This window comes from Phlebotomus papatasi, unplaced genomic scaffold, assembly GCF_024763615.1.
Source record: "Phlebotomus papatasi isolate M1 unplaced genomic scaffold, Ppap_2.1 HiC_scaffold_163, whole genome shotgun sequence".
Lineage (NCBI taxonomy): Eukaryota > Metazoa > Arthropoda > Insecta > Diptera > Psychodidae > Phlebotomus > Phlebotomus papatasi.
The window spans coordinates 21098-44858 of record NW_026604408.1 but is presented as its reverse complement, the minus strand read 5'-3'; the positions used below and the strand labels follow the sequence as shown (position 1 = coordinate 44858).

General features: G+C 33.4%; 1 protein-coding gene across 1 annotated transcript; it reads left to right on the top strand.

Annotated features, from left to right (window-relative positions):
* Positions 1-13249: 13249 nt before the first annotated feature.
* LOC129808886 (uncharacterized) lies at positions 13250-20046 on the top strand. The gene is made up of 3 exons (XM_055858791.1): positions 13250-13789; positions 13859-14512; positions 16831-20046. The coding sequence occupies exons 1-3, from the start codon at positions 13250-13252 to the stop codon at positions 20044-20046; spliced, it is 4410 nt and encodes a 1469-aa protein (XP_055714766.1).
* Positions 20047-23761: the final 3715 nt, after the last annotated feature.

Here is a 23761-nt window from a genome sequence, read left to right as displayed (position 1 = left end):
AGCTTATCTAATGGTAAGAACCCAATTTTTTCCTGAAAATAATTCGTGTATGACCTGTTCTAATTTTCTATGATGACTGATTATGTGCATGAACATGTATGCGTACACATGTAGCATGGTGCAAATAAAACATAATTCATAATATTTAAAATTAAATATTTTGCCAATTTTTTATCCAGCTTATCTAATGGTAAGAACCCAATTTTTTCCTGAAAATAATTCGTGTATGACCTGTTCTCATTTTCTGTGATGACTGATTATGTGCATGGACTTGTATGCGTACACATGTAGCATGGTGCAAATAAAACATAATTCATAATATTTCAAATTAAATATTTTGCCAATTTTTTATCCAGCTTATCTAATGGTAAGAACCCAATTTTTTCCTGAAAATAATTCGTGTATGACCTGTTCTAATTTTCTATGATGACTGATTATGTGCATGGACATGTATGCGTACACATGTAGCATGGTGCAAATAAAACATAATTCATAATATTTAAAATTAAATATTTTGCCAATTTTTTATCCAGCTTATCTAATGGTAAGAACCCAATTTTTTCCTGAAAATAATTCGTGTATGACCTGTTCTAATTTTCTATGATGACTGATTATGTGCATGGACATGTATGCGTACACATGTAGCATGGTGCAAATAAAACATAATTCATAATATTTCAAATTAAATATTTTGCCAATTTTTTATCCAGCTTATCTAATGGTAAGAACCCAATTTTTTCCTGAAAATAATTCGTGTATGACCTGTTCTAATTTTCTATGATGACTGATTATGTGCATGAACATGTATGCGTACACATGTAGCATGGTGCAAATAAAACATAATTCATAATATTTAAAATTAAATATTTTGCCAATTTTTTATCCAGCTTATCTAATGGTAAGAACCCAATTTTTTCCTGAAAATAATTCGTGTATGACCTGTTCTAATTTTCTATGATGACTGATTATGTGCATGGACATGTATGCGTACACATGTAGCATGGTGCAAATAAAACATAATTCATAATATTTCAAATTAAATATTTTGCCAATTTTTTATCCAGCTTATCTAATGGTAAGAACCCAATTTTTTCCTGAAAATAATTCGTGTATGACCTGTTCTAATTTTCTATGATGACTGATTATGTGCATGGACATGTATGCGTACACATGTAACATGGTGCAAATAAAACATAATTCATAATATTTAAAACTAAATATTTTGCCAATTTTTTATCCAGCTTATCTAATGGTAAGAACCCAATTTTTTCCTGAAAATAATTCGTGTATGACCTGTTCTAATTTTCTATGATGACTCATTATGTGCATGGACATGTATGCGTACACATGTAGCATGGTGCAAATAAAACATAATTCATAATATTTAAAACTAAATATTTTGCCAATTTTTTATCCAGCTTATCTAATGGTAAGAACCCAATTTTTTCCTGAAAATAATTCGTGTATGACCTGTTCTCATTTTCTGTGATGACTGATTATGTGCATGGACTTGTATGCGTACACATGTAGCATGGTGCAAATAAAACATAATTCATAATATTTCAAATTAAATATTTTGCCAATTTTTTATCCAGCTTATCTAATGGTAAGAACCCAATTTTTCCTGAAAATAATTCGTGTATGACCTGTTCTAATTTTCTATGATGACTGATTATGTGCATGGACTTGTATGCGTACACATGTAGCATGGTGCAAATAAAACATAATTCATAATATTTCAAATTAAATATTTTGCCAATTTTTTATCCAGCTTATCTAATGGTAAGAACCCAATTTTTTTCCTGAAAATAATTCGTGTATGACCTGTTCTAATTTTCTATGATGACTGATTATGTGCATGGACATGTATGCGTACACATGTAGCATGGTGCAAATAAAACATAATTCATAATATTTCAAATCAAATATTTTGCCAATTTTTTATCCAGCTTTTCTATGGTAAGAACCCAATTTTTTCCTGTAAATAATTCGTGTATGACCTGTTCTAATTTTCTATGATGACTGATTATGTGCATGGACATGTATGCGTACACATGTAACATGGTGCAAATAAAACATAATTCATAATATTTAAAACTAAATATTTTGCCAATTTTTTATCCAGCTTATCTAATGGTAAGAACCCAATTTTTTCCTGCAAATAATTCGTGTATGACCTGTTCTAATTTTCTATGATGACTGATTATGTGCATGGACATGTATGCGTACACATGTAGCATGGTGCAAATAAAACATAATTCATAATATTTCAAATTAAATATTTTGCCAATTTTTTATCCAGCTTATCTAATGGTAAGAACCCAATTTTTTCCTGAAAATAATTCGTGTATGACCTGTTCTAATTTTCTATGATGACTGATTATGTGCATGGACATGTATGCGTACACATGTAGCATGGTGCAAATAAAACATAATTCATAATATTTAAAATTAAATATTTTGCCAATTTTTTATCCAGCTTATCTAATGGTAAGAACCCAATTTTTTCCTGAAAATAATTCGTGTATGACCTGTTCTAATTTTCTATGATGACTGATTATGTGCATGGACATGTATGCGTACACATGTAGCATGGTGCAAATAAAACATAATTCATAATATTTCAAATTAAATATTTTGCCAATTTTTTATCCAGCTTATCTAATGGTAAGAACCCAATTTTTTCCTGAAAATAATTCGTGTATGACCTGTTCTAATTTTCTATGATGACTGATTATGTGCATGAACATGTATGCGTACACATGTAGCATGGTGCAAATAAAACATAATTCATAATATTTAAAATTAAATATTTTGCCAATTTTTTATCCAGCTTATCTAATGGTAAGAACCCAATTTTTTCCTGAAAATAATTCGTGTATGACCTGTTCTAATTTTCTATGATGACTGATTATGTGCATGGACATGTATGCGTACACATGTAGCATGGTGCAAATAAAACATAATTCATAATATTTCAAATTAAATATTTTGCCAATTTTTTATCCAGCTTATCTAATGGTAAGAACCCAATATTTTCCTGAAAAAAAATCGTGTATGACCTGTTCTAATTTTCTATGATGACTGATTATGTGCATGAACATGTATGCGTACACATGTAGCATTGTGCAAATAAAACATAATTCATAATATTTAAAATTAAATATTTTGCCAATTTTTTATCCAGCTTATCTAATGGTAAGAACCCAATATTTTCCTGAAAATAATTCGTGTATGACCTGTTCTAATTTTCTATGATGACTGATTATGTGCATGAACATGTATGGGTACACATGTAGCATTGTGCAAATAAAACATAATTCATAATATTTAAAATTAAATATTTTGCCAATTTTTTATCCAGCATATCTAATGGTAAGAACCCAATATTTTCCTGAAAATAATTCGTGTATGACCTGTTCTAATTTTCTATGATGACTGATTATGTGCATGAACATGTATGCGTACACATGTAGCATTGTGCAAATAAAACATAATTCATAATATTTAAAATTAAATATTTTGCCAATTTTTTATCCAGCTTATCTAATGGTAAGAACCCAATTTTTTCCTGAAAATAATTCGTGTATGACCTGTTCTAATTTTCTATGATGACTGATTATGTGCATGAACATGTATGCGTACACATGTAGCATGGTGCAAATAAAACATAATTCATAGTATTTAAAATTAAATATTTTGCCAATTTTTTATCCAGCTTATCTAATGGTAAGAACCCAATTTTTTCCTGAAAATAATTCGTGTATGACCTGTTCTAATTTTCTATGATGACTGATTATGTGCATGAACATGTATGCGTACACATGTAGCATGGTGCAAATAAAACATAATTCATAATATTTAAAATAAAATATTTTGCCAATTTTTTATCCAGCTTATCTAATGGTAAGAACCCAATTTTTTCCTGAAAATAATTCGTGTATGACCTGTTCTAATTTTCTATGATGACTGATTATGTGCATGAACATGTATGCGTACACATGTAGCATTGTGCAAATAAAACATAATTCATAATATTTAAAATTAAATATTTTGCCATTTTTTTATCCAGCTTATCTAATGGTAAGAACCCAATTTTTTCCTGAAAATAATTCGTGTATGACCTGTTCTAATTTTCTATGATGACTGATTATGTGCATGGACATGTATGCGTACACATGTAGCATGGTGCAAATAAAACATAATTCATAATATTTAAAATTAAATATTTTGCCAATTTTTTATCCAGCTTATCTAATGGTAAGAACCCAATTTTTTCCTGAAAATAATTCGTGTATGACCTGTTCTAATTTTCTATGATGACTGATTATGTGCATGGACATGTATGCGTACACATGTAGCATGGTGCAAATAAAACATAATTCATAATATTTAAAATTAAATATTTTGCCAATTTTTTATCCAGCTTATCTAATGGTAAGAACCCAATATTTTCCTGAAAATAATTCGTGTATGACCTGTTCTAATTTTCTATGATGACTGATTATGTGCATGAACATGTATGCGTACACATGTAGCATTGTGCAAATAAAACATAATTCATAATATTTCAAATTAAATATTTTGCCAATTTTTTATCCAGCTTATCTAATGGTAAGAACCTAATTTTTTCCTGAAAATAATTCGTGTATGACCTGTTCTAATTTTCTATGATGACTGATTATGTGCATGGACATGTATGCGTACACATGTAGCATGGTGCAAATAAAACATAATTCATAATATTTCAAATTAAATATTTTGCCAATTTTTTATCCAGCTTATCTAATGGTAAGAACCCAATTTTTTCCTGAAAATAATTCGTGTATGACCTGTTCTAATTTTCTATGATGACTGATTATGTGCATGGACATGTATGCGTACACATGTAGCATGGTGCAAATAAAACATAATTCATAATATTTCAAATTAAATATTTTGCCAATTTTTTATCCAGCTTATCTAATGGTAAGAACCCAATTTTTTCCTAAAAATAATTCGTGTATGACCTGTTCTAATTTTCTGTGATGACTGATTATGTGCATGGACATGTATGCGTACACATGTAGCATGGTGCAAATAAAACATAATTCATAATATTTCAAATTAAATATTTTGCCAATTTTTTATCCAGCTTATCTAATGATAAGAACCCAATTTTTTCCTGAAAATAATTCGTGTATGACCTGTTCTAATTTTCTATGATGGCTGATTATGTGCATGGACTTGTATGCGTACACATGTAGCATGGTGCAAATAAAACATAATTCATAATATTTCAAATTAAATATTTTGCCAATTTTTTATCCAGCTTATCTAATGGTAAGAACCCAATTTTTTTCCTGAAAATAATTCGTGTATGACCTGTTCTAATTTTCTATGATGACTGATTATGTGCATGGACATGTATGCGTACACATGTAGCATTGTGCAAATAAAACATAATTCATAATATTTCAAATTAAATATTTTGCCAATTTTTTATCCAGCTTTTCTATGGTAAGAACCCAATTTTTTCCTGCAAATAATTCGTGTATGACCTGTTCTAATTTTCTATGATGACTGATTATGTGCATGGACATGTATGCGTACACATGTAGCATGGTGCAAATAAAACATAATTCATAATATTTAAAACTAAATATTTTGCCAATTTTTTATCCAGCTTATCTAATGGTAAGAACCCAATTTTTTCCTGCAAATAATTCGTGTATGACCTGTTCTAATTTTCTATGATGACTGATTATGTGCATGGACATGTATGCGTACACATGTAGCATGGTGCAAATAAAACATAATTCATAATATTTCAAATTAAATATTTTGCCAATTTTTTATCCAGCTTATCTAATGGTAAGAACCCAATTTTTTCCTGAAAATAATTCGTGTATGACCTGTTCTAATTTTCTATGATGACTCATTATGTGCATGGACATGTATGCGTACACATGTAGCATGGTGCAAATAAAACATAATTCATAATATTTAAAACTAAATATTTTGCCAATTTTTTATCCAGCTTATCTAATGGTAAGAACCCAATTTTTTCCTGAAAATAATTCGTGTATGACCTGTTCTCATTTTCTGTGATGACTGATTATGTGCATGGACTTGTATGCGTACACATGTAGCATGGTGCAAATAAAACATAATTCATAATATTTCAAATTAAATATTTTGCCAATTTTTTATCCAGCTTATCTAATGGTAAGAACCCAATTTTTTCCTGAAAATAATTCGTGTATGACCTGTTCTAATTTTCTATGATGACTGATTATGTGCATGGACATGTATGCGTACACATGTAGCATGGTGCAAATAAAACATAATTCATAATATTTAAAATTAAATATTTTGCCAATTTTTTATCCAGCTTATCTAATGGTAAGAACCCAATTTTTTCCTGAAAATAATTCGTGTATGACCTGTTCTAATTTTCTATGATGACTGATTATGTGCATGGACATGTATGCGTACACATGTAGCATGGTGCAAATAAAACATAATTCATAATATTTCAAATTAAATATTTTGCCAATTTTTTATCCAGCTTATCTAATGGTAAGAACCCAATTTTTTCCTGAAAATAATTCGTGTATGACCTGTTCTAATTTTCTATGATGACTGATTATGTGCATGGACTTGTATGCGTACACATGTAGCATGGTGCAAATAAAACATAATTCATAATATTTCAAATTAAATATTTTGCCAATTTTTTATCCAGCTTATCTAATGGTAAGAACCCAATTTTTTTCCTGAAAATAATTCGTGTATGACCTGTTCTAATTTTCTATGATGACTGATTATGTGCATGGACATGTATGCGTACACATGTAGCATTGTGCAAATAAAACATAATTCATAATATTTCAAATCAAATATTTTGCCAATTTTTTATCCAGCTTTTCTATGGTAAGAACCCAATTTTTTCCTGTAAATAATTCGTGTATGACCTGTTCTAATTTTCTATGATGACTGATTATGTGCATGGACATGTATGCGTACACATGTAGCATGGTGCAAATAAAACATAATTCATAATATTTAAAACTAAATATTTTGCCAATTTTTTATCCAGCTTATCTAATGGTAAGAACCCAATTTTTTCCTGCAAATAATTCGTGTATGACCTGTTCTAATTTTCTATGATGACTGATTATGTGCATGGACATGTATGCGTACACATGTAGCATGGTGCAAATAAAACATAATTCATAATATTTCAAATTAAATATTTTGCCAATTTTTTATCCAGCTTATCTAATGGTAAGAACCCAATTTTTTCCCGAAAATAATTCGTGTATGACCTGTTCTAATTTTCTATGATGACTCATTATGTGCATGGACATGTATGCGTACACATGTAGCATGGTGCAAATAAAACATAATTCATAATATTTAAAACTAAATATTTTGCCAATTTTTTATCCAGCTTATCTAATGGTAAGAACCCAATTTTTTCCTGAAAATAATTCGTGTATGACCTGTTCTCATTTTCTGTGATGACTGATTATGTGCATGGACTTGTATGCGTACACATGTAGCATGGTGCAAATAAAACATAATTCATAATATTTCAAATTAAATATTTTGCCAATTTTTTATCCAGCTTATCTAATGGTAAGAACCCAATTTTTTCCTAAAAATAATTCGTGTATGACCTGTTCTAATTTTCTATGATGACTGATTATGTGCATGGACATGTATGCGTACACATGTAGCATGGTGCAAATAAAACATAATTCATAATATTTAAAATTAAATATTTTGCCAATTTTTTATCCAGTTTATCTAATGGTAAGAACCCAATTTTTTCCTGAAAATAATTCGTGTATGACCTGTTCTAATTTTCTATGATGACTGATTATGTGCATGGACATGTATGCGTACACATGTAGCATGATGCAAATAAAACATAATTCATAATATTTCAAATTAAATATTTTGCCAATTTTTTATCCAGCTTATCTAATGGTAAGAACCCAATTTTTTCCTGAAAATAATTCGTGTATGACCTGTTCTAATTTTCTATGATGACTGATTATGTGCATGAACATGTATGCGTACACATGTAGCATGGTGCAAATAAAACATAATTCATAATATTTAAAATTAAATATTTTGCCAATTTTTTATCCAGCTTATCTAATGGTAAGAACCCAATTTTTTCCTGAAAATAATTCGTGTATGACCTGTTCTAATTTTCTATGATGACTGATTATGTGCATGGACATGTATGCGTACACATGTAGCATGGTGCAAATAAAACATAATTCATAATATTTCAAATTAAATATTTTGCCAATTTTTTATCCAGCTTATCTAATGGTAAGAACCCAATATTTTCCTGAAAATAATTCGTGTATGACCTGTTCTAATTTTCTATGATGACTGATTATGTGCATGAACATGTATGCGTACACATGTAGCATTGTGCAAATAAAACATAATTCATAATATTTAAAATTAAATATTTTGCCAATTTTTTATCCAGCTTATCTAATGGTAAGAACCCAATATTTTCCTGAAAATAATTCGTGTATGACCTGTTCTAATTTTCTATGATGACTGATTATGTGCATGAACATGTATGGGTACACATGTAGCATTGTGCAAATAAAACATAATTCATAATATTTAAAATTAAATATTTTGCCAATTTTTTATCCAGCATATCTAATGGTAAGAACCCAATATTTTCCTGAAAATAATTCGTGTATGACCTGTTCTAATTTTCTATGATGACTGATTATGTGCATGAACATGTATGCGTACACATGTAGCATTGTGCAAATAAAACATAATTCATAATATTTAAAATTAAATATTTTGCCAATTTTTTATCCAGCTTATCTAATGGTAAGAACCCAATTTTTTCCTGAAAATAATTCGTGTATGACCTGTTCTAATTTTCTATGATGACTGATTATGTGCATGAACATGTATGCGTACACATGTAGCATGGTGCAAATAAAACATAATTCATAGTATTTAAAATTAAATATTTTGCCAATTTTTTATCCAGCTTATCTAATGGTAAGAACCCAATTTTTTCCTGAAAATAATTCGTGTATGACCTGTTCTAATTTTCTATGATGACTGATTATGTGCATGAACATGTATGCGTACACATGTAGCATGGTGCAAATAAAACATAATTCATAATATTTAAAATTAAATATTTTGCCAATTTTTTATCCAGCTTATCTAATGGTAAGAACCCAATTTTTTCCTGAAAATAATTCGTGTATGACCTGTTCTCATTTTCTGTGATGACTGATTATGTGCATGGACTTGTATGCGTACACATGTAGCATGGTGCAAATAAAACATAATTCATAATATTTCAAATTAAATATTTTGCCAATTTTTTATCCAGCTTATCTAATGGTAAGAACCCAATTTTTTCCTGAAAATAATTCGTGTATGACCTGTTCTAATTTTCTATGATGACTGATTATGTGCATGGACATGTATGCGTACACATGTAGCATGGTGCAAATAAAACATAATTCATAATATTTAAAATTAAATATTTTGCCAATTTTTTATCCAGCTTATCTAATGGTAAGAACCCAATTTTTTCCTGAAAATAATTCGTGTATGACCTGTTCTAATTTTCTATGATGACTGATTATGTGCATGGACATGTATGCGTACACATGTAGCATGGTGCAAATAAAACATAATTCATAATATTTCAAATTAAATATTTTGCCAATTTTTTATCCAGCTTATCTAATGGTAAGAACCCAATTTTTTCCTGAAAATAATTCGTGTATGACCTGTTCTAATTTTCTATGATGACTGATTATGTGCATGAACATGTATGCGTACACATGTAGCATGGTGCAAATAAAACATAATTCATAATATTTAAAATTAAATATTTTGCCAATTTTTTATCCAGCTTATCTAATGGTAAGAACCCAATTTTTTCCTGAAAATAATTCGTGTATGACCTGTTCTAATTTTCTATGATGACTGATTATGTGCATGGACATGTATGCGTACACATGTAGCATGGTGCAAATAAAACATAATTCATAATATTTCAAATTAAATATTTTGCCAATTTTTTATCCAGCTTATCTAATGGTAAGAACCCAATTTTTTCCTGAAAATAATTCGTGTATGACCTGTTCTAATTTTCTATGATGACTGATTATGTGCATGGACATGTATGCGTACACATGTAACATGGTGCAAATAAAACATAATTCATAATATTTAAAACTAAATATTTTGCCAATTTTTTATCCAGCTTATCTAATGGTAAGAACCTAATTTTTTCCTGAAAATAATTCGTGTATGACCTGTTCTAATTTTCTATGATGACTGATTATGTGCATGGACATGTATGCGTACACATGTAGCATGGTGCAAATAAAACATAATTCATAATATTTCAAATTAAATATTTTGCCAATTTTTTATCCAGCTTATCTAATGGTAAGAACCCAATTTTTTCCTGAAAATAATTCGTGTATGACCTGTTCTAATTTTCTATGATGACTGATTATGTGCATGGACATGTATGCGTACACATGTAGCATGGTGCAAATAAAACATAATTCATAATATTTCAAATTAAATATTTTGCCAATTTTTTATCCAGCTTATCTAATGGTAAGAACCCAATTTTTTCCTGAAAATAATTCGTGTATGACCTGTTCTAATTTTCTATGATGACTGATTATGTGCATGGACATGTATGCGTACACATGTAGCATGGTGCAAATAAAACATAATTCATAATATTTCAAATTAAATATTTTGCCAATTTTTTATCCAGCTTATCTAATGGTAAGAACCCAATATTTTCCTGAAAATAATTCGTGTATGACCTGTTCTAATTTTCTATGATGACTGATTATGTGCATGAACATGTATGGGTACACATGTAGCATTGTGCAAATAAAACATAATTCATAATATTTAAAATTAAATATTTTGCCAATTTTTTATCCAGCATATCTAATGGTAAGAACCCAATATTTTCCTGAAAATAATTCGTGTATGACCTGTTCTAATTTTCTATGATGACTGATTATGTGCATGAACATGTATGCGTACACATGTAGCATTGTGCAAATAAAACATAATTCATAATATTTAAAATTAAATATTTTGCCAATTTTTTATCCAGCTTATCTAATGGTAAGAACCCAATTTTTTCCTGAAAATAATTCGTGTATGACCTGTTCTAATTTTCTATGATGACTGATTATGTGCATGAACATGTATGCGTACACATGTAGCATGGTGCAAATAAAACATAATTCATAGTATTTAAAATTAAATATTTTGCCAATTTTTTATCCAGCTTATCTAATGGTAAGAACCCAATTTTTTCCTGAAAATAATTCGTGTATGACCTGTTCTAATTTTCTATGATGACTGATTATGTGCATGAACATGTATGCGTACACATGTAGCATGGTGCAAATAAAACATAATTCAGAATATTTAAAATTAAATATTTTGCCAATTTTTTATCCAGCTTATCTAATGGTAAGAACCCAATTTTTTCCTGAAAATAATTCGTGTATGACCTGTTCTAATTTTCTATGATGACTGATTATGTGCATGAACATGTATGCGTACACATGTAGCATTGTGCAAATAAAACATAATTCATAATATTTAAAATTAAATATTTTGCCAATTTTTTATCCAGCTTATCTAATGGTAAGAACCCAATTTTTTCCTGAAAATAATTCGTGTATGACCTGTTCTAATTTTCTATGATGACTGATTATGTGCATGGACATGTATGCGTACACATGTAGCATGGTGCAAATAAAACATAATTCATAATATTTCAAATTAAATATTTTGCCAACTTTTTATCCAGCTTATCTAATGGTAAGAACCCAATATTTTCCTGAAAATAATTCGTGTATGACCTGTTCTAATTTTCTATGATGACTGATTATGTGCATGAACATGTATGCCTACACATGTAGCATTGTGCAAATAAAACATAATTCATAATATTTCAAATTAAATATTTTGCCAATTTTTTATCCAGCTTATCTAATGGTAAGAACCCAATTTTTTCCTGAAAATAATTCGTGTATGACCTGTTCTAATTTTCTATGATGACTGATTATGTGCATGAACATGTATGCGTACACATGTAGCATTGTGCAAATAAAACATAATTCATAATATTTCAAATTAAATATTTTGCCAATTTTTTATCCAGCTTATCTAATGGTAAGAACCCAAATTTTTCCTGAAAATAATTCGTGTATGACCTGTTCTAATTTTCTATGATGACTGATTATGTGCATGGACATGTATGCGTACACATGTAGCATGGTGCAAATAAAACATAATTCATAATATTTCAAATTAAATATTTTGCCAATTTTTTATCCAGCTTATCTAATGGTAAGAACCCAATTTTTTCCTGAAAATAATTCGTGTATGACCTGTTCTAATTTTCTATGATGACTGATTATGTGCATGGACATGTATGCGTACACATGTAGCATGGTGCAAATAAAACATAATTCATAATATTTCAAATTAAATATTTTGCCAATTTTTTATCCAACTTATCTAATGGTAAGAACCCAATTTTTTCCTGAAAATAATTCGTGTATGACCTGTTCTAATTTTCTATGATGACTGACTCTGTGCATGGACATGTATGCGTACACATGTAGCATGGTGCAGATAAAACATAATTCATAATATTTCAAATTAAATATTTTGCCAATTTTTTATCCAGCTTATCTAATGGTAAGAACCCAATTTTTTCCTGAAAATAATTCGTGTATGACCTGTTCTAATTTTCTATGATGACTGATTATGTGCATGGACATGTATGCGTACACATGTAGCATGGTGCATGTTGCCAACTGACCAGATTTGAATTCTATTATTGTAAGCCCTTCTGGCAAAACTTCAGTTTGCTTTAATGGCGTGATAGTGAAGTCCATGTGCTCTTGCTCTGAGATTAATTTAAGCTATTCAATTAACATTATATTTGATAGCAAAAAGGTGAGGTATTTAAAACTTGTGGATTATTTCCTAGATTTATTATAGATTCGTTCAAATAGGTTTTGAAAGCTGAAAGGATCGAGAAATAGGCAATAGCGATAAGGGAAGAAGAAGCCTCTTTGAAATGTAAGGTTAAATATATTTTAAAGTCACCACGCCATTAAAAATGATTTTATATATTTTTTGTAGATCCCTATCTATAGTTCTATTTTAAAATTCCGAGAAATAAATGATGACTGATTTGGAACATAGTGGTCCTTCGCATCGGGATGATTCCCAACCTATGGAGATGCAGAATGGTGTCCGGAAGAGTTCACGTGCTAATAAAGGCATTCCTCCGGCACGTCTTGGGTTTGAAAGCACGGCTCAGACTTTGGAAGAGACGCTAATACAAACTCAGATTGAGCGTACTCAGATGCAGATTACCCTGTTGGAACTCAAGGAAAAACAAACCAAGATGTTGCTTGAGAAGTCCCAAGGCTCTTCAGGTTCTCAGCAGCAGTTTGGGGGGCAAGATGGTGCCTCACATAATCATCCCAATAATGCTCAAAAGGAGGTTATGGACAAGTTTGACCAAGAGCCCAACGAGATTCCAGATGCTGAATCAATAGCAACAGAGTACACGAGGTTTGTGGAGCAAGTCGGGGGCGTGAAGATTGTGAAGAAAACCCAAAAGATCCGTCGAGATAATCGTCAGGATAGTGACTCCGGCAGCTCGTCCGGAAAGAGCACATGCAGCCGACTATCGGTGCATGACGTCATTAGAGAGCAAGTAAGCACGATGGATAAGTTTCTTTCTCGTCAAACGCTTGGAAATGATCTATACCACTTTGACGGAAAGTTCGAGGAGTGGCCCATGTTTATTGCCTGGTACAAGAACACCACAAAAACATGCCACTTCTCAGATGAAGAGAACTTGCAGCGCCTGCGAAAATGTCTGAAGGGAGCAGCCAGAGAGTGTGTTCAAATTCTCCTGTTCTCTCCCGAAAATGTCGGGAAGATTATCAACACTCTGGAAAGACGCTTTGGTCGTCCTGACTTCTTGGTGAAGTCTTTGATCGCCAAGGCAAAGGAGATTCCTGCTGTGAAAGAAGAGAAACCGGAGACGATAATCAACATGGCTAATTCAGTGATGAATCTTGTGGCCTCACTCAAAATGTTCCAGAGATGGAATTATATTGACAATCCCCAACTCCTGGAGGAATTCCTGATGAAGTTGCCACTCTCTATGCGTGTGCAGTGGTCTGAGTACAGCTTGTCAAAGATTCACTGCACCTTGGAAACTTTCTCAGATTGGATGGAGATTCGCGCATTAGCAGCTGGCGAGAGAGTGCATTTTCCTGGTTACAGGGGGAGCGATGACAGGGGAAATGAGAGAGACAAGAAGACCGACAAGAAGCCCGAGAAAAAAGCGAGGTTAGTGGCAGCCACAAAAGAGACTGACACCGAAGAGGCGCCAAAAACTGAGCACACTGACAAGGGGAGGAACCCAACTGTCTCCCGCGGATCGGGACGAAACTTGGCATGTAAGTAGGGTCCATATAGAAAGTTAACCAGCCACTGGCTTTTTACTGTGCGGCCATTAGAAGTAGTCATTGTGACCATTCATAGTCATGAATTTCTTATATATATGAAAGATTCTTTTAACATGTGTTGCTATTTTTCTTTGACTTGAAAATGCGTTTTAATGATGTTAAAGCTTTGTTTGTGAGTTACTGATGAACGTCAGAACCCTTTCATGCGATACACCTTCATGGTAATGTCATAGGTCATCCGAGTAAACATTATACTTTTTCAAAGAAAATAATATTTTTAATATCAGCGAATTTTTCTTTCAGATTGTTTAAAAATAGCGAATGGGAAAATTTTTTATTCTTCTGTTCCTTCTTCTCCTCTTTAAATTTTACTGCTGCCGGATTTCTTTTTCTTTCTGGTAAGATCCACATTGCATACTTTTTCGTCTTCATTTTTTTTTTATTACAAAAATGTTTGTTTTTTATTCATATGTCTGCCATTTTTTATTCGATTTTGATGAGTAAGTAGTCGTTAGAAAGGTCCCAATGAGCTTTATAACATACCCAAAAATCATAAAAATCGGAAAATTACAACTGTCAAATTTTCAAGGTAAAAAATATTTCTTCGGCTGAATTAACGTTTGACTACATTAACAGCGAATTACATTAAAATTATGTGGTTAGTTTTGTCTATATGAGTTTTAATTTACTTTTTAAAATTCTACTTTGAAATGTTTGGAAAATATTAAAAAAAACAATAATAGTTAGTCTGAAATTTTCAAAAGTACACATTTTCTATACAATATAAAAATATTGGATTTTTTTATCATAAGTAATCATTATCATCAACATGTAATTTAAAATTTTTGCACAATTTCAGGAAGAACACAATTTATTAAAAAAAAATATAAGAAAATTTTGATACCTATTTTGCGTTACAAATTCCTTCATGCGAGATATCGAGTTTGGAAATTGTTGGAAAATTGCATTTCCCTTGGAGATAGAAGATAGTGGTCTTAGGCAAAATGGAAAAGCAAGAAATTTGTCATCCTGACCTGACCCTATGATATCATTAGGGATCTGCGATAGATCTTCCAAGTTTGCAAAAAATTGAATATGAACTATTGTATTCTCCTACTCTATCTTTTATTTATTGGAACAATGCAATATATAGATATTAGACTTCCTTGAATATTAATGGAAATTGTGCAAGATTATTGCAGTTATATTTTTATTCATTTAACGGGATACTACTTTATTAGAAAGAAAATAATTTCACGATATGCTACTTTAGGTGATTTAGGACAGAAGATATGATCTTCTAGTTGCATTTGGTTTTCTGTCTGTAACTGCAAAACTACTGGACCAAACATAAACATTAATATTTATATGAAAATGAAACGTCTCGATCCGCTCTATAATTTTGTGGAATATTTAAACATCGTCAAACCTCCTCTAGTAGCGCTAAAATCGCTTTGAAAGTTTTGACCTTGAAATTTTGACAGTTGTAATTTTCCGATTTTGATGATTTTTGGGTATGTTATAAAGCTCATTGGGACCTTCCTAACGACTACTTACTCATCAAAATCGAATAAAAAATGGCAGACATATGAATAAAAAACAAACATTTTTGTAATAAAAAAAAATGAAGACGAAAAAGTATGCAATGTTAAGATCCACAAAAAGAAAAAGAAATCCGGCATCAGTAAAATTTAAAGAGGAGAAGAAGGAACAGAAGAATAAAAAATTTTCCCATTCGCTATTTTTAAACAATCTGAAAGAAAAATTCGCTGATATTAAAAATATTATTTTCTTTGAAAAAGTATAATGTTTACTCGGATGACCTATGACATTACCATGAAGGTGTATCGCATGAAAGGGTTCTGACGTTCATCAGTAACTCACAAACCAAGCTTTAACATCATTAAAACGCATTTTCAGGTCAAAGAAAAATAGCAACAAATGTTAAAAGAATCTTTCATATATATAAGAAATTCATGACTATGAATGGTCACAATGACTACTTCTAATGGCCGCACAGTAAAAAGCCAGTGGCTGGTTAACTTTCTATATGGACCCTACTTACATGCCAAGTTTCGTCCCGATCCGCGGGAGGCAGTTGGGTTCCTCCCCTTGTGAGCCAAAATGCACCTTCTGTGGCGAGGGCCGCCATTTTATAGCAGATTGTGCAAACTTCAAGGCGCTCTCTACTGATGACAGATGGGGTGCAGTTTCGGAGAGAAGGTTATGTTTTATTTGTCTCAAATCAAAACATATGGCCCCAAATTGCCACAAAAAGACGAGATGTACGATGAACAATTGTGGGAGTAGGCATCACAACCTTCTCCACAAGGACAGGTCCCCAGAAAATCCTATAGTTCCACAGAAACCAGATGAAAGTCCCGCGAACAATGACGTTCGAAATGAGAATATGACGGGCACTGTAGCTCATGCTACGACTTCCAGTGGACGAATTCTGATGAAGATTCTGCCCGTGATCGTGTCTGGCCCTGCAGGGATGGTAAAAACATCTGCTTTTCTTGATGAAGGATCCACGATCACTATGATCCGAGCGAGTCTGGCTGATAAATTGGGACTTGAGGGGCCTGTGAAGCCTCTCAGCTGGAGAGGCACTACACCAGATATAAAAACTGACAATGATTCTCGCATGGTTGATCTGAAGATCAAGGGAAGTTTCCCACGAGCCAAGGAGTACACCATGCACCATGTGAGAACAGTGAAAGACCTGACACTTCCTTGCCAATCTGTAGATGTCCAGAAATTGAGTGTTGATTGGAAATACCTCGCCGATGTTGATATTGAGTCCCAATGTGAAGCTGATCCTGAGATATTGATTGGGCTCGATAATACCCCTTTGATAGTTTCACGCGAGGTAATCCATGGACCTTGGAGAGCACCCTACCTTGTACGGACTTGGCTTGGATGGGTTATTCTGGGCACAGTGTCAGCTCAAGACAACAGAGAAATCGAGATGAATTGTGCCATGGTAGAAACGATTGATGAGTTGCACAATTTGGTGAGAGATTCCTTTTCCACGGAATCTTTTGGTACTATCCCACACCAGGAGCCCGTGCATTCTCGAGATGATAAAAAGGCGCTTCAGATTATGGAAAATACTACCCACCAGACACCCGATGGGCGCTATGAAGTTGGGTTGCTCTGGAAAGGTGGAATTTGTCCCAAAGTTCCGGAATCACGAGAAGCAGCTCTGAAAAGGCTCCGTTCTACAGAACGACGACTTGATCGCGATTCCGAGTTAGCTGCCTCGTATTGTGAGAAGATGATGGATCACATCCGGAAGGGATATCTAGTGAAATTGAGTGATAGTGATCGTGAAGTGCCGCCGGAGAAGACGTGGTATTTGCCACACTTTACTGTGACTCATCCCGCCAAGAAGAAAATTCGCGTAGTGTTCGATTGTGCCGCGGTATCAAGGGGAGTGTCGATGAACTCTTTGCTGTACAAGGGGCCAGACCTCTTGCAATCTCCCCCAGCAGTCCTGACGAATTTTCGCAGAGGAAAATTTGGTTTTACCGGCGACATAAGAGAAATGTTTCATAGAGTGAAAGTGCGCGAAGAGGATCAAAATTATCAAAGAGTGCTTTGGCGTGGAATGAATCGTTCAGATCCTCCGGAAGAATATAAACTATCAGTGATGACTTTCGGTGCTACGTGTTCGCCTACTTTGGCTGGGCATGTCAAAGATAAAAACGCCCAAAGGTTCGCCAACACGTATCCCGATACAGTGAAAGAAATTGAAAAGTACATGTACTGTGATGATTACATCAGTTGTGCAAATTCGATTGATGAAGCTAGTGCAAGAATAAGTGAAGTAATTGAGATACACAAAGATGCGGGATTTGATGTTGTAAACTGGTCCGCAAGTGATTCCAGAATTTTGTGTAATCTCAATGAAAGTGAAAAAGTCAAGAACTTTAGTGATTCGAGTGACTTTGATCGAGTTCTAGGATTGTGGTGGGATTCAGAGCAAGATGTTTTCACATTTCGTCTGAATTTCCACAAAGTGTCTGCTGAAGTGTTGAGTGGACAGAAGATTCCCACCAAAAGGGAGGTTCTCCGCCTTGTGATGTCCATTTTTGATCCTCTTGGATTTGTGGGCATGCTCACCGTCAAGGGTAAAATAATACTCCAAATGATCTGGCGCCAAGAAATTGGATGGGATGATGAAATCAAGGATGAGGCGTTGGAATACTGGCAAAAGTTTCTGAAAGAATTGAGGCTCATCAGTTCTGTGAGTATTCCACGATCTTATTCCGATAACTTGTGCTGTGCTGTTTCTGTCAAACTCCACGTGTTTGGGGATGCAAGTTCCTCTGCATTCGCTGCTGTTGCGTATCTTCGGATCGAAGATGCAGGGAGAGTGGTGATCTCTTTTGTGAGCTCACGCACACGAGTTGCTCCTTTAAAGGCTGTCACGATCCCACGGCTTGAGCTCCAGGCAGCCGTTTTGAATAGCAGACTGAGCCACACACTGATTTCTGTTCTAGATGTTAAGATTGACCGAATCTTTCACTGGACAGACTCCATGACGGTATTGTGCTGGCTCCGAAACGGATCCAGGAGATTCAAACAGTTTGTTTCTCATCGGGTGGGTGAGATTGAGCAGCTGACCGACATTAGTTCTTGGAAATGGGTCTCTACCAAGGACAATGTAGCCGATCTTGCGACAAGGATGACACCCGGAGATTACACTCCAGAATCCAGATGGTTCCGTGGCCCAGATTTTTTGAGACTCTCTGAGGAGAATTGGCCACGCGAGAAAGAGCCTTCCGAACCTATTGACATGACTGTGAGTGTGGTTGAGCTCGTGAATGTAAATTACGAGCATGATGTCGATCCCCTGGTTCCAGATGCGAGACGATTTTCCTCCTGGACACGCCTCTTGCGTGCCACAGCTCGTGTGAGGAAAATCTTCAAGATTTGGTATGAGTTCACCTCGAAAGCTCGATCAAAGGGTGACCTAACCAAATCCGAACTGACCGTAACAGATCTGAAAGAAGCTGAGAAATGCCTTTGGCGGGAAATGCAAGCGAAGTACTTGCCAGAAATTTCTCGTTTGCAGAAGGGTCAAGCAATCGATAAAACGAGTTCCTTCTACAAGCTTTCTCCTTTTGTGGATAACGAGGGAATTCTGAGGATGAGGAGCCGACTGGAAAACTGTCCCGAAGCTGTCGAGAAGTTCCCAGTCATTCTTGACCCAAAGCACCCCGCTACCAAGCTGATGATTTTAGATGCCCATGAGAGGAATATGCACTACGGACGAGAGCAAATTGTTAACAATTTGCGAGAGAGATTCTGGATTCCGGGTATCCGTATGGCAGTCAAGGCATCTTGGAAAGATTGTCAACGATGCAACAATTCGATGGTTCTACCTGCTCTACCAGAGATGGCTCCCCTGCCTCTTGCTCGTGTTGAAGGAAACTTTTTCCATTTACACGCACTGGGGTCGATTTCTTTGGCCCAATCATGGTAACCAAAAGAAGAAGGCAGGAGAAACGTTGGGGTGTACTGTTTACGTGTATGGCCACACGAGCTGTTCATTTGGAAATTGCGCATAGCTTGAACACAGATAGCGCAATTATGGCCATACGCAGATTCATTGCCCGAAGGGGTCCTGTACGAGAATTGTTTTCGGACAATGGTACCAATTTTCATGGGGCTGATAATGAAATGAGGGACGCAGTACTGAAGATGGACCATCAGAAGGTCAGTGACACGTTGGCTCCGAAATTCATTGAGTGGAATTTCAACCCACCTGCTGCTCCTCATATGGGAGGAAGCTGGGAAAGGCTTGTGAGATCCGTAAAGACTGCAATGAAAGCTACACTCGCCTTTCACGCACCGAACGATGAAGTTTTGCTAACGATATTTGCCGAAGTTGAGTTTATTATCAATAACAGACCGTTGACACATGTATCACTCGACCCCAGTGACCTGACTGCCCTGACACCGAACCACTTCCTGATTGGAAGAACTTCTGAGCAAATCCTGGAGAAATTGAAACAAAACCTGGAGAATTTGATGATGATGATCTCGATCTGCGCAAAGCCTGGCGAAAGTCACAACGCCTTGCAGACTGTTTTTGGCGTCGATGGATCAAAGAGTACCTGCCAGAGCTTGCGCGACGCTCAAAGTGGTTCGATCAAGTGCCTCCGCTACAGAAGAATTCTGTTGTACTCATAGCGGATGGAAATCTTCCCCGCAACGATTGGCCTTTGGGAATCGTCGAAGAAGTTTTCCCAGGACCCGATGGGAAGATACGAATGGCGACTGTGAAGACATCCAAGGGAATTTATAAGCGACCAGTTGGCAAGATATGCGTTTTGGACGTCGGAGCGACCGCACCGAGGGGGAGGATGTTGCCAACTGACCAGATTTGAATTCTATTATTGTAAGCCCTTCTGGCAAAACTTCAGTTTGCTTTAATGGCGTGATAGTGAAGTCCATGTGCTCTTGCTCTGAGATTAATTTAAGCTATTCAAAAAAGATTATATTTGATAGCAAAAAGGTGAGGTATTTAAAACTTGTGGATTATTTCCTAGATTTATTATAGATTCGTTCAAATAGGTTTTGAAAGCTGAAAGGATCGAGAAATAGGCAATAGCGATAAGGGAAGAAGAAGCCTCTTTGAAATGTAAGGTTAAATATATTTTAAAGTCACCACGCCATTAAAAATGATTTTATATATTTTTTGTAGATCCCTATCTATAGTTCTATTTTAAAATTACGAGAAATAAATGATGACTGATTTGGAAGAGTGCAAATAAAACATAATTCATAATATTTAAAATTAATTATTTTGCCAATTTTTTATCCAGCTTATCTAATGGTAAGAACCCAATATTTTCCTGAAAAAAATTCGTGTATGACCTGTTCTAATTTTCTATGATGACTGATTATGTGCATGGACATGTATGCGTACACATGTAGCATGGTGCAAATAAAACATAATTCATAATATTTCAAATTAAATATTTTGCCAATTTTTTATCCAGCTTATCTAATGGTAAGAACCCAATTTTTTCCTGAAAATAATTCGTGTATGACCTGTTCTAATTTTCTATGATGACTGATTATGTGCAAGGACATGTATGCGTACACATGTAGCATGGTGCAAATAAAACATAATTCATAATATTTAAAATTAAATATTTTGCCAATTTTTTATCCAGCTTATCTAATGGTAAGAACCCAATTTTTTCCTGAAAATAATTCGTGTATGACCTGTTCTAATTTTCTATGATGACTGATTATGTGCATGGACATGTATGCGTACACATGTAGCATGGTGCAAATAAAACATAATTCATAATATTTCAAATTAAATATTTTGCAAATAAAACATAATTCATAATATTTCAAATTAAATATTTTGCCAATTTTTTATCCAGCTTATCTAATGGTAAGAACCCAATTTTTTCCTGAAAATAATTCGTGTATGACCTGTTCTAATTTTCTATGATGACTGATTATGTGCATGGACATGTATGCGTACACATGTAGCATGGTGCAAATAAAACATAATTCATAATATTTCAAATTAAATATTTTGCCAATTTTTTATCCAGCTTATCTAATGGTAAGAACCCAATTTTTTCCTGAAAATAATTCGTGTATGACCTGTTCTAATTTTCTATGATGACTGATTATGTGCAAGGACATGTATGCGTACACATGTAGCATGGTGCAAATAAAACATAATTCATAATATTTAAAATTAAATATTTTGCCAATTTTTTATCCAGCTTATCTAATGGTAAGAACCCAATATTTTCCTGAAAAAAATTCGTGTATGACCTGTTCTAATTTTCTATGATGACTGATTATGTGCATGAACATGTATGGGTACACATGTAGCATTGTGCAAATAAAACATAATTCAAAATATTTAAAATTAAATATTTTGCCAATTTTTTATCCAGCTTATCTAATGGTAAGAACCCAATTTTTTCCTGAAAATAATTCGTGTATGACCTGTTCTAATTTTCTATGATGACTGATTATGTGCATGGACATGTATGCGTACACATGTAGCATGGTGCAAATAAAACATAATTCATAATATTTCAAATTAAATATTTTGCCAATTTTTTATCCAGCTTATCTAATGGTAAGAACCCAATTTTTTCCTGAAAATAATTCGTGTATGACCTGTTCTAATTTTCTATGATGACTGATTATGTGCATGGACATGTATGCGTACACATGTAGCATGGTGCAAATAAAACATAATTCATAATATTTCAAATTAAATATTTCGCCAATTTTTTATCCAGCTTATCTAATGGTAAGAACCCAATTTTTTTCTGAAAATAATTCGTGTATGACCTGTTCTAATTTTCTATGATGACTGATTATGTGCATGGACATGTATGCGTACACATGTAGCATGGTGCAAATAAAACATAATTCATAATATTTCAAATTAAATATTTTGCCAATTTTTTATCCAGCTTATCTAATGGTAAGAACCCAATTTTTTCCTGAACATAATTCGTGTATGACCTGTTCTAATGATGACTGATTATGTGCATGGACATGTATGCGTACACATGTAGCATGGTGCAAATAAAACATAAAACATAATTTAATATTTCAAATTAAATATTTTGCCAATTTTTTATCCAGCTTATCTAATGGTAAGAACCCAATTTTTTCCTGAACATAATTCGTGTATGACCTGTTCTAATTTTCTATGATGACTGATTATGTGCATGGACGTATGCGTACATGTAGCATGGTGCAAATAAAACATAATTCATAATATTTCAAATTAAATATTTTGCCAATTTTTTATCCAGCTTATCTAATGGTAAGAACCCAATTTTTTCCTGAAAATAATTCGTGTATGACCTGTTCTAATTTTCTATGATGACTGATTATGTGCATGGACATGTATGCGTACACATGTAGCATGGTGCAAATAAAACATAATTCATAATATTTCAAATTAAATATTTTGCCAATTTTTTATCCAGCTTATCTAATGGTAAGAACCTAATTTTTTCCTGAAAATAATTCGTGTATGACCTGTTCTAATTTTCTATGATGACTGATTATGTGCATGGACATGTATGCGTACACATGTAGCATGGTGCAAATAAAACATAATTCATAATATTTCAAATTAAATATTTTGCCAATTTTTTATCCAGCTTATCTAATGGTAAGAACCCAATTTTTTCCTG